This window comes from Lacerta agilis, chromosome 1, assembly GCF_009819535.1.
Source record: "Lacerta agilis isolate rLacAgi1 chromosome 1, rLacAgi1.pri, whole genome shotgun sequence".
Classification (NCBI taxonomy): domain Eukaryota; kingdom Metazoa; phylum Chordata; class Lepidosauria; order Squamata; family Lacertidae; genus Lacerta; species Lacerta agilis.
The window spans coordinates 96,491,804-96,504,133 of record NC_046312.1 but is presented as its reverse complement, the minus strand read 5'-3'; the positions used below and the strand labels follow the sequence as shown (position 1 = coordinate 96,504,133).

Here is a 12,330-nt window from a genome sequence, read left to right as displayed (position 1 = left end):
GCCATCCAAATTACCTTTGGTTACTACAAAACAAGTCTTCAAATCAAGAAATATATGTAGTATTATTTTGCATCTATACAGAAACAGATCACTTACCAGCAGTGCTATTTTTCTAGAAAAGAGATGCCGGAACTCACCACGAACAACTCCCTTGTTCTCTTAGAATGGCAATGGCACCCACCTGAGAGGTGCTGGAACTGAATTCTAGAGAGCTCCGGCTTTTTAAAAGCCCTGCTTGCTAGGGAGATAATTCTGAAGAGGTTATTCTAAAGCTTTGATGGCTTGAATCCAAAATTCCCATAAACAGAATGCAGTAGAGGAGAGGGATTTCCTATTTCTCATTCCTCTTACACCCCTCCCCCTTTGCCCCCCGAAAAGCTGTTCCAGGGGTTTGAGGGTGCTTCAGAGCAGCGTGGAGTCAATGTAGGGTTTTCAGGGGCAAATTGGTGAAAACTGCTTGACTGTAGGGAGCCTCCATGGGATCTCAAGCTCTTCCAATCCGCGTGAGTGAGTACACAATTCAGAACATAAGAAGAGCCTGCCAGATCAGGCTGGTGGCTCCTCTAGTCCAGCATTCTGTTCTTGCAGTAGCTAACCAGATGCCTATGCCGCAAGAGGGACCTGAGTGCAACAGCATTCTCATAGAATCGTAGAATTTTGTAGAGCTGGAAGGGACCCCGAGGGTCATCTAGACCAACACTCCTGCAATGCAGGGATCTCAACTGAAGCATCCGTGATAGATAGCCATCCAACCGCTGCTTAAAAACCTCCAATGAAGAAGAGTGGCGAACTATTACTGTGGAGTAGATTTGTTTGCCATTCTCTTCCCCTCCCCTCTTCTAATATATATATTTTTCCCATTGTCAGCCTTCATTGGTTTCCTGCAGAATACATATATATGTATGACTAACATGTTCAGTTTACATTCTAAATTCTAGCTCCCAATCCTTGCGCTGCTAACAATGGCCAAGGTCCGTGCTCTCATATGTGCCTGATCAATCACAACAGAAGTGCTGCATGTGCATGTCCTCATCTAATGAAGTTGTCTATAGACAGAAAAACATGCTATGGTAAGTTCCTCTCTCTCTCTCTCTCTCTCTCTCTCTCTCTCTCTCTCCTCTCCTCTTACACACACACATATTCTCTATTAACTACTTAAATTTCAGAGTAGAGGACATGTCATTCACTGATAACTTTGAGGGTAACTCTTGCCTCACGTAAACCAACAAGATGCCCAAATGTATTTGGCTTGTCAAGCTTTGATATTTATTACTTTCGCTTTTTGTTGTGGATGTGTGTAGTACGTTCAACGAACTTATCTCTGCAGAACAGGGAGGTTGGCAAGCAGAAAGGGCATCATCAGAAAATGATGAGGCAGGTAAAGTTGCAGAATGAAAAAAAAGTACTTAACAGTTTTTAATCTCAGCGTACTCATCTTCTGAAATCATCTTGATATCGCTTTCGGAGTCTTAAGAACTAGCTCAGAAAGCAGCTTCTAAGAAGAAATACTTAAAAACTATAGTGATGCATTATGATGCAAACACATTGACAGGAACAGCATATTGGTTTTGTTGCTGCATTGACACCGCATCAGCCTCACTGCTATCTCACCCCCTTTCCCATTACATCCTAGTAAGCCAGCATAGGCAGACTTGGCCCTCCAGATGTTTTGGGACTACAACTCCCATCATCCCTGACCACTGGTCCTGTTAGCTAGGGATGATGGGAGTTGTAGTCCCAAAACATCTGGAGAGCCGAATTTGCCTATGCCTGTAGTAAGGCAATCTGATGCAGTTGATTGGAGGTCAGGTAAGCACCACCTCCCCAGCACACTGTCTGCTACTGCCATTTAGAATTACCAAATACCTGTAATGTTACGTCTTTTAACAATATTCTGAACTACAGATACTTGGATTTTAAACAATTTCTTAGTTTTTTGTCTGTTTAAAAACAAACATGGCTGACTTTTTACATGTCGTGGGACAATGTGAGCTGTTACTAACCGCCAGATGAATGTGCTTACCTGCTTTGTACTAAATTATGTATGAATACCAGATTATTATCATATATAAATGTATAACTTAGATAATTAAAATGAAATGTAGATTGTAATAGTATTCCATTGATCTGTATCTAATAAATGGCATACATATTTTTTTACAGAAATGAAAAAATTTCTTCTTTATGCCAGACGTTCAGAAATAAGAGGTGTTGACATAGAGAACCCGTACTTCAACTACATAACAGCCTTCACAGTTCCTGATATTGATGATGTAACAGTTGTAGATTTTGATGCAGCAGAGGAGCGCTTATACTGGACTGATGTGAAAACGCAAACTATAAAACGGGCCTTCATTAATGGGACTGGTTTAGAAACTGTTATATCAAGAGGTAAACATATTTTAAATGCAGCGTTGCAAGTCCAACTGGTGGACGGGCTAACAAACTGAACTGTGAAGATCTGACAACACTTTTAATAGCAGCACTCTTATGCCTAAAAACACCTCGTTGTGATGTTTAATGTGCAAAACTAATCTTAGGTCATTTGGTACAATACAAGACACTTGTCAGTTATTACATAATGCACATATCTGATCTAGTTCGAATCATTCAGCATCCTAAGACTATATTGAGAAATAATTTTTCAGGTTAGAAATGGTGTTGAGTAACTGCATTATAAGAGCAGGAAGGGTTGTAGGTCACTGGCGGAGTATGTGCCTTGAACAGAGAAGGCCTCAGATTAAATTCCCAGCATCTCCACATAGATTTGAGACAGATTCTTGACTGAAACCCTGGGGAGCCGCTTCCAGTCAAGTGTAAACAATACTGAGCTGGTCTGATGCAGTGTCAAAGAGCATCCTGTGTTCCTCAAGAGCCCTGCTGGATCAGGCCAATGGCCTGTCTAGTCCAGCATCCTGTTCTTATAGCAGCCGAGCAGATGCTGACGGGAAGCCCACAAGCAGAACAGGAACAATGCACTAATCCCACCTGTGTCCCCAGCAACTGGTGTTCAGAGACATACCATACTGGACGTTTTACACAGTCATCGTGACTAGTGTTCCTTTGTAGCCTCATCCTTCATGATTTTCTCTAACTTCTTTTTAAAGCCGTTCAAGTTAGTGGCCACTATTACGTCCTGTGGCAATTAATTCCACAGTTTAACTACCGGTATGTACTGAATTAAGTAGTGCTCCCTATTTAACTCCTGAATCTCCCAATATTCAGCTTCATAGGATAATCCCAGATTCTTGAGGGAGAAAAACTTTCCCCGTTTTCTCTACGCCATGCATAATTTTATATATTTCTGACAACATGCCCTCACCTTTTCCCCCCCAAACAAAGAAAACCCAAATGTTATATAACCTTACTCATAGGGGTGTTGCTTCAGCCCCTTGATCATTGCGGCTTCTCTTTTGTACCCTTTGCTATATCTAGAACTTTACAAGTACAGCTACTTTATAGGTCTGTGCAACAACACTGTGATATTAGCTGTTTAAATTAAATCTTTTCCCTAACAATATCTAACATGAAATTCGCCTTTTCCATAACCACCATTTAATTTAATTCTGCCGCCTTTTTAAAGCCGTCACACAAGTTCCCAGGAGAACATGGAATTTAAGCATTTTGAATTCACTCTTAATGATACATACCACATCAGCAGTTTCATGTTTGTCAAATAATAAGAAACCATTGATGCAGCGCTGGGATTTTGTAAGTAATTCTCAAGTTCTAATCCTTCTGCCCTGCATTATTAACCATGTTATGTTAGAGAGTCATCATGGAATAGCTAAGGCAAAGGGTATATAATATAAACTTTAGGACCCACGTTTATGCATTGTAGTGGTCTTGCTAAGTGAATTCAGTTTCAGTCTAAGGGAAATTAAAACAGTCCTTCAAAGATGCTTCAGGGGCAGAATCTTATTTGTAATAAGCAGATAAAGGCCATCAATTTCATAACCTGCTTGTGAGCTGCAGGAGACATCTGGCCACTTTTGATAATAGATTAGAAGGCTGAACTAGATGTGTCTCAGTCTGGTCCAACAAACCAGTTCTTAAGTTCAATTTTCTCACCATGAAATTCAGCATTGAAAGGACAGATTCATAGTTTAAGGGCATTTTTTTAAAGAAAGAAAAGTAGATACTGCTACAGATCTATGAAAAAAATAATGCTTAAATTTGTATTGTGTGGCACCCTTTCACACATTCCCCACTGATACTTTGCAACCAACACAGTTTTCACAGGTGTGTGAACAATGCCTTTCTAAACGCAGAAAGATATAGGAAAATGTGTGCCATTCACCGTCCATAGTACTCTTCCACAGGAGGGAGGGAGGAGATAATTTCATTGACTTCCCCCTATAGCCCCCTGTGCCTCCATTGAAAAAAAGCTGCTCTGGAGAAGCATGGGACCCTCTAGAACAGTATGGGAGATGGCTCTGCAAGCTACAGGATGAAATCACCCAAAATTGCCTCACACTTCCTTCCACCAGTAGGAGCCTCTGCTAGAGCTCTGTACCTTCCATTGATTGAAAAAAAAATTCTAATTACAAAATGGCAAATGTATCCATCCCATTACCTGTGTTTTGGTCTTCCTGTTTACAATTTCAGTGATATTTAAAGCCTTCTTAAAATGTGTGAAAACTTCTTGGCAGACCTGATTAGGCAACTTATTTGCTGTTTGACACTTTACAGACATTCAAAGCATTCGGGGACTGGCTGTGGATTGGTTATCCCGTAATTTATACTGGATTAGCTCAGAGTTTGATGAAACACAAATTAATGTGGCACATTTAGATGGCTCTTTAAAAACCTCAGTTATACATGGAATTGATAAACCACAGTGTCTTGCTGTTCATCCAGCTAAAGGGTAAAGTATGATTATTTACACCAATATTTTTGCAATCATCTTTCAGGTGAAATGCAGGTTGATCTCATATTACATGAGGGTTATGTTCTTGGCTATTGCGTGTATAAGCAAAATCACTTAAAGCCAGAACACTCAATAGAAAACCTTAAAAACCCGGCAAATCCCTCCAACTTTCTCCAATGGCTTGTCAACCTTTTCCGCAACCTCTCCAGCTTCTTCTGACCTCTCTCCAACTGCCTCCAAAGCTCGCTCCACCTTCCTCCAGTCTCTCTCTGCACTCTACCAACTCTCCATCCATACCCAAGTGTTCTCTCAGTAGCTGATGGGATTGCTGGCAATTTTCTTCCTGCTCTCCCATCCCCTTCTCCCATGCTTTATTTGCTTATTTATTTTGGGGTGATTTGCATATAGCTGCAATCACATAAGTGAGCTCCATGAAAGATGAGTTCTGCTTGTACTAACTAGTAAATTAAGTTATGAAGTGATGCCTCTGTTTCTTGTGCATCGCCAGCTTCCTAATATAGATAACCCATTGTGGGAGTTGGAGTCCCCATGAAATTGACTAGTTGTGTATAGATCACAATTTTCAGAATTCCACACCTACCAAAAAGGGGTAGTGGTGATGGAAGAACAAATCACAAATGGGGCTTCCATGCATTCATCTCTGATGGGGATGTTATTTGTTTGAGGGGGAAGGTTCTGTGTTGCTTTTTCACCAATCTGTATTGTGACCCTGTGGCATGGTCAGTATATGATGTTACCATACTTATTTATTTAACTAAGGGAATAATGTGGTCAAAAAAATATATTGTAGAATCTATACAGAGACACTCTGGATTCATGCAAATTTTATTTCCAATATGATAATGTAAAACAGAATAAGATTGCAGCTTAATTTTTTTAATGTAATTTTTGTTTGTCTTGTTTTGTAAAGAAAACTTTTTTGGACTGATGGAACACCATTAATGTGGCAAATATGGATGGCAGCAACAGCAAAATACTGTTTCAGAATCAAAAGGATCCAGTTGGTAATTATACTACGATCACAAATTTCATGTAAAGTTACTTTGGTGCACAACTTTTCTCTTAAATAAAAAAATTCTTGCATAATATTCATAATTTATATGATTTTAAGGAGAAATAGGTCACAATGCCTAGTGTTTGGCTTGCTGGGTCCAGCTTGTTCAGGACTGAGGATGAGGAATTATGGGGGATTTGGCTTCCAGATTTCAATTTTACTATAGTATTGTTAGAATTGCTGTATGAGTTGTGGAGATACCCCCAAGAAGCATGTGAGTTCGGTTCTGAAATGAACAAGTTAAGTGGATAATCAGGGAGGGAACAGAAGTTCACAGCACTGTGGGTGAAAACCAGTGGTGTCTGTCTGTTATGGAATGGACACGATTGCAGAATGGATTTCTCTTCACCCCTGCAGCCCCCACATGCAGCTCCAAAAACTACTACAGAGGTATAGGAGGTGGTGGAAGAGCCAGGGGAAGTCAAGCCTGCTCATGGGACATGGAATGTTCACCTCATAAGTTTCACAGTAGTATCTTTTCAGTGTCTCTGAATCCAAACTACAGACCAAATTTCAAATTTCTATCCAATAAATCATTCTTGCCAGACTGATAGCATTGATTTCAGCTCTCTTGCTATTCTGTAGCCAGCGACAAAAGGAGATGAAGGAAAATTTCTCTCTCGTGTTTCTAGATTGATGTATCCATGGATTTTGATTAATATATACTGTTGTTACTAGAGTCTACCGCTCAAACATTTTATCATTATGTAGTTCTAATAACTTTCTCCTGAATGCTGAAAATTATTCATATTGTCATGTACTCTTCCAGTTGTATGATACAAGGTCAGATTTGTTTTCTTCTAGAAACTTAACATTATAGCATTCTTCATTTCTTCATCTCATCATTTATATTGCTTTATAGCATCATGTTGACAAGCACGGCACGTAATTAACAAGATTATCGTAAATATAATGTGCTTTTGAGTCTGAGAACTACCAGATAATCTCTTTGGATGTTCTCAGAGTTCTAGGAACACAAAATGATAAATTATTTCTAAATGTCTGTTTTTGGGAGATAGTTTAATTGACTTTTTATTGCTAAGTCCTAAAATATTCACTTGTGATCTATATCACTTAGAGCTATTTTAATGACACTCATTCTTTCCATGCTCTGGTGATACATGAATGATAAAAGAAACAGTGGCTCATTATTCACGCAGAGATAAAAGGGTCAGCAACATTGAAATTTTAACCAAGACACAATCAGAGCATTTCTTGATTACAACATTTCAAATTGTACCCAATGCAGACTAATACGTGTCGTTTTTTTTTTTAAAAAAAACAATTCTTATCTGCATTGTGCTGTTTTATTGTGCAGGAGGTAGAATAAATCATGAAATCTAAACTGGGAAGGTGAAAAGTGAGCTTAGTGGTAGCGTGGGATGGGAATGGGATACTCTAGAGGATTACTGCAGGGCGATGATAGAGGTTTGGCTAGCAAATTAGTGTTTTTAACAAGATATTGTTTATTGCAAGAGTATGTAGTGCACAAGCACAACCATAGATAGGTTCTCCTCTCCTCTCTTCAGCTTAAACCAAGTAATTTAGTTACACCCAGCTCGGGATTTAGGGCAGTGCAGGTGCATAGGGCACCGAGCCAAAGGGGTGCATTATTATATTATTATTATTATTATTATTATTATTATATTATATATTTATAAGTGTACTTACTAGAAAAAATCCATTAAAAAAGCAACTGTACCAAAAGGAATTATTGTGAAAATGAGGAATATTTAGGGGGGTGGGACTCCAATTTTTGTTCTGATTCCAGGCGCCATATTATCCCAGCAAGTTTTGGGGCCACCAAGCCACTCTGCCTTCCTTTCAGGTCTTTGTTTGCCTCCTTCCTTTTTCTTTGCTGTCTTCTTCTTTTGGCTACCCACCAGGAACCCAAGCAGCAACCAACACTGACTGACCTCTGTCTGACTAGCACCCCAGACTTATATTCACTTCTTCTGGCCAGTCTAGACAAGCCCTAGCCAATCACTGTGCCTAACTAAGAATTCTAAACCTGCAACTGCCAATCAGAATATGCACACCTTTGTTCCTTCTTTGCATACTGGCAATTCTATCTCCAACCCCTCCTCAGTTGTCAGTTAATGTCCCCAGGGACAGTTAAACCAACTTCCATCTGAGTAGACAGAAGACTTCGCCCACCAAGCACATTGCAATACAATAACAGAATACATTACACAATACCCATCAAAGTACAGTTTTGAATAAACAGGATTTCTTCACATAGATCGACTATGACCCTTATGTCAAGAGGTTAGACCTAGCCTTGGTAATGCAATGATTAGTCACAGCCTGGTTAGTCTATGTGGGGCTGCTTTTAAGACAGTTTAAAAACTCCAACAGGTGCAGAATGCTGCCATTTGGTTGCTGCTGGCTGTTAGGAAATCAGAGTATACTCATACTGTATCAGATGCACTGGTTACAAAATGAAGTAGATCTGTATTATCCGGCAGTTCTGAAAGCAAGAATGAAATCTGCCCAAGGTGTATTACGCCATCAGCAGTTACATTGCTCTGTTCCATATATTTTACTTATTCTATATGGAGTTAAATACCACGGGGATAGGGTTCTAAAATAGTTTTCTTTAATGTCATCCAATATTAATCTTGGCAAGATCTTTATCCACATTCACTTCTGTTCTATGTCTAAATCCTGGCGTAAATATTTCCTCACCCACTTTCTCATAAATGTTCCTGGTGTATTAGAGTTGTGACTTGAAGTGCTGTGGGTAGGTTGCTCCTGTGTCCAGTAAACTGGAAGATTTTCTGTTCTTGATGGGGTTGCATTTCCCTTAAAGGATCAGTGGCATAGTTTGGGGGTCCCCCTGGATCCAGCCTTGTCAACTTGAGGCCCTGGTGACTTCAGTGGCTAGGAGTACCTATTTTTATCTCCTGTGGGTTCAACAGCTATGAACATTCATAGATTAGGGTAGCCTCAGCAATCAATGTAGTAACCCTGGACCACGATAGCTTCAGTAATCCTTGCCCTTGAAACATTACAATCAATTGGTCTGCTATGATGCATTCTACATAGGACTACCCTTGAAAATGGTGGGCAAGCTATATTGGTACAGAATGTTTTTGCCAGGCTTTAAGCGGGTAACAAAAAGGGAGATCCAAAAAGAGCAGCTTGAAAGAGCAGCATAGAATGTTTGTTACCTTGCCATATTGGATGAAGATGAGCTTTTCTAATAGCATTAGTAAAGCCACAAAATCTAGAATTGGGTATTTATTTAATATGAAAACTTTCTTTTATTAGAGTTCACTGGATTCATTTTGTTTTGAGAAAGAAAGTGTTCAATAATTGAGTGGTTTATGTTTTTGTTCTTGTTGGTTTTTAAAATCTAACTTACTTTGCCAGACCTTATAATCATAAGCAAATTTTGAAATACAAGTGCATCATAATCTTGTCAGAACACCCATCTTGCATTCTATGAGTGAGTACTGGTACTGAGTGAATAATTGCAGCCTTCAGGCAGTTTTGGCTGAATGAATTTTGCTGCTCTTAAATAAAAATAAAAATTCAAAGCTAATCCATTGTTTAATATTCCTAATTTAGATTTATTGCTTGATTTCAGAAGTATTAAGAGCAGAAGCTTGATTCATTAATTAAATGAACTCATTAATTAGAAGTATGTGGTTGGAGTCATTAATTAAAAGTATTTTCCAGTTTATATTTCCCTTTCCTGATGTGAGTCCCCCCCCCTAAAATCTGTTTTCAAATAAACATGTATCTTCCCTCACACATCTCAATCCTCCACTATGTATGTTTCTTACACTGGGCACTCTTTATGATATAGAGTGACCGTAGTGGTGCATAGAATGTAAAAATACTGGCATAGACCAAAATTCTGTGTCAATAAAAATGAAGTTATTTAACCTAATACTACAAATTCAAAGTAATCAATTTCATATATTTTTTGAAATAAGTTATTCTATGGATGGGGTCCAGAGTTCTCATGAGCAGGACTGTGGTCATAGGCCAATTCCACTGTAGGAAGAAGGGGTCAGTTTTCACCCATTCTTTCTCCCCTACAGTTTCCTGAAAATGTGCCTCCATGAACATGAATCAGTGTAGTCCATGGCACGCAGGTCTGCAAGGGGACGGTCATCCTTCCCCTTACTACTGCACTGAGCCTCCACTGAATGTCATTCTCTGGAGCCATTCCATTCACAGAAGGGACAAGCACCCATTGTCTGCTAGCAGTGGAGAAGAGTAAGGAGCCATCCTCTGGTAGTCCTACGATGGCAATATTGCTAGGCCTCCATCTGACTGTGGAGACCCTAAATGAATTTCGCACATATTTCTGATTGTCAAGGAAGGGAGGAAGGAAAGAAAGAAAAAAATTCCCCATGCTCTCTGCTTGTGTGAGACAAAAGTAGAACGGAGAAGAACCTTTTACATCAGCCTTCACAAACCTGGCATCCTCCCAGTATTTTAGATTACAACTCTTATCAGCTCTAGCCAGCATCAAAACATCTGGGAGAGCACCCGTTTAGTGAAGGCTGCTATACAGAATGCTTGCATGGTACTATCAGGTTCTTATCATAAAGTGTAATTATACTGCTACTGTCAAAATATGATTTTATATCACGTTTTCTGTAAACCTGCAGCCTGCTTAGTATTCCACTCTCCATTCCCCCCCCTAAAAATGCTAATCTAGAACACAACAGTAATTAATACTAAGCAATCATATTAAGTACCTTTTCTAGAAATAATTGTACAGTGACCATGTGTTTTCTCAGAACAGTAGACAACATATTGTGGCACTCTACCCCAGTCTCAGAGCGATGCAAGATTCCAGGGGTTCTAGGCGATCACCCAGGGTTCGTGTTTCCTTTTAGAAATGAAGCACAGCAGAGACTGTGGTGTATTTAAGATATATGATTTATTTGCACATATATAGAACCTGAGCCTGTGATGCTGGGGTTCACAGCATCAATGCCCCATACGGTCTTTTTTTCTTCCATAGCCATAGCCTTGGATTCAAGTAGAAATCAGCCATGGCTCTCTGTCTCTCCGCCTTTCCATACTGCAGCTTTTAGCATCCAGCTTCTAGCTCATATAACTCCTCTCAACTTTGGCTTTATCTGTTGAGGGAGGGGGCTCTACCCATTTGACATCTATCATGAGCTCTTTGAATTTGCTGCCAAGGAGTGTGGTGGAGTCTCCTTCTTTGGAGGTCTTTAAGCGGAGGCTTGACAGCCATCTGTCAGGAATGCTTTGATGGTGTTTCCTGCTTGGCAGGGGGTTGGACTGGATGGCCCTTGTGGTCTCTTCCAACTCTATGATTCTATGATTCTATGATTCTATACTTTGTTGTTTTAATTAGCTATTAGCATTTGTTGGATCCAGGGATGAGAAGTGGCTGGCACTCAGCTTGGCACCTGAAGCCTTGATTAAATACGAACACTTAAAAGGATCCAGAAATTTAGAGATCTAGCACCCACAAACTCACAACACTATTCAGCCAAATAAAAACTTACCTTGCTGTTTGCCACAAACAGTTCCTTACTTTTTAGATGACTTAAAATTTGTGGATAAATTTTGCTATTGTGTAAGCAATCAAAAATAATGCGTAAGTTTTAAATTGCTTCAAATATGCTTCATGTATTGTATTTTTTCAGGTTTATCTATAGATTATGCAGAAAACAGGCTTTATTGGATCAGTTCAGGAAATGGAACCATAAACCGATGCAGTTTAGATGGTGGCAGTTTTGAAGTAATAGATTCAATGAAAGAAGAACTAACGAAAGCTACAGCCTTAACCATTATGGGTAAGTAAACAGCTAAATAAGCATGTTTGATATTCAGCATTTCATTTTCCTGTCAACCTTTCAAAGTAACTCCCACGTTGCTCTGAAAGTACTTTCTTAATATAAATTTTTGAAGTTAGCATCTTTTATTTTCATTTTTTTGGTTTAAACTATTGTTTGATGGATAAATTTCCATTGAGCTATAATATAGAAATCTTCTATTAAACTAGATGGTTTTAGAAACTTTGGAAGTTAGGTGATTTTGGGAGTGCATTATTTTTATCCGTGGGAGTCTCTCTGCTCCATAGTGAATATAACGTTATCAGTTACAGCCCCTTTTCCATATTTGTAACAAACCTTTCCACAGCTCCCTTTTTGGTATTGTGGAATATGTGGCTTTTAGTATTTAGCTGTGCAAGTAAGTCAGGGCTGCTATCAAACAACAAAGATCAGTTTCTAGAATTGCTAGTTTAGCAGTGGTACAGGTATACCATGCTTCATCCATTAAAGACAGGGACCAGAGGTGGAAAAACCTAGGATAGCTCAGCCAGTAGAGCATTACACTATTAATCTTAGGTCTGTGGGTTCAAACTCCACATTGGCAAAAGCTTCCT

General features: G+C 39.3%; 1 protein-coding gene across 1 annotated transcript in view; it reads left to right on the top strand.

The window, feature by feature from the left end:
* LRP1B (LDL receptor related protein 1B) overlaps nucleotides 1-12,330 on the top strand; it is a 754,577-nt gene that overhangs the window by 604,618 nt on the left and 137,629 nt on the right. Inside the window, 6 exon segments of the mRNA XM_033164188.1 lie at nucleotides 939-1,070; nucleotides 2,164-2,391; nucleotides 4,693-4,867; nucleotides 5,802-5,818; nucleotides 5,821-5,895; nucleotides 11,588-11,737. Of these exon segments, the coding sequence (XP_033020079.1) occupies nucleotides 939-1,070; nucleotides 2,164-2,391; nucleotides 4,693-4,867; nucleotides 5,802-5,818; nucleotides 5,821-5,895; nucleotides 11,588-11,737 (777 nt within the window).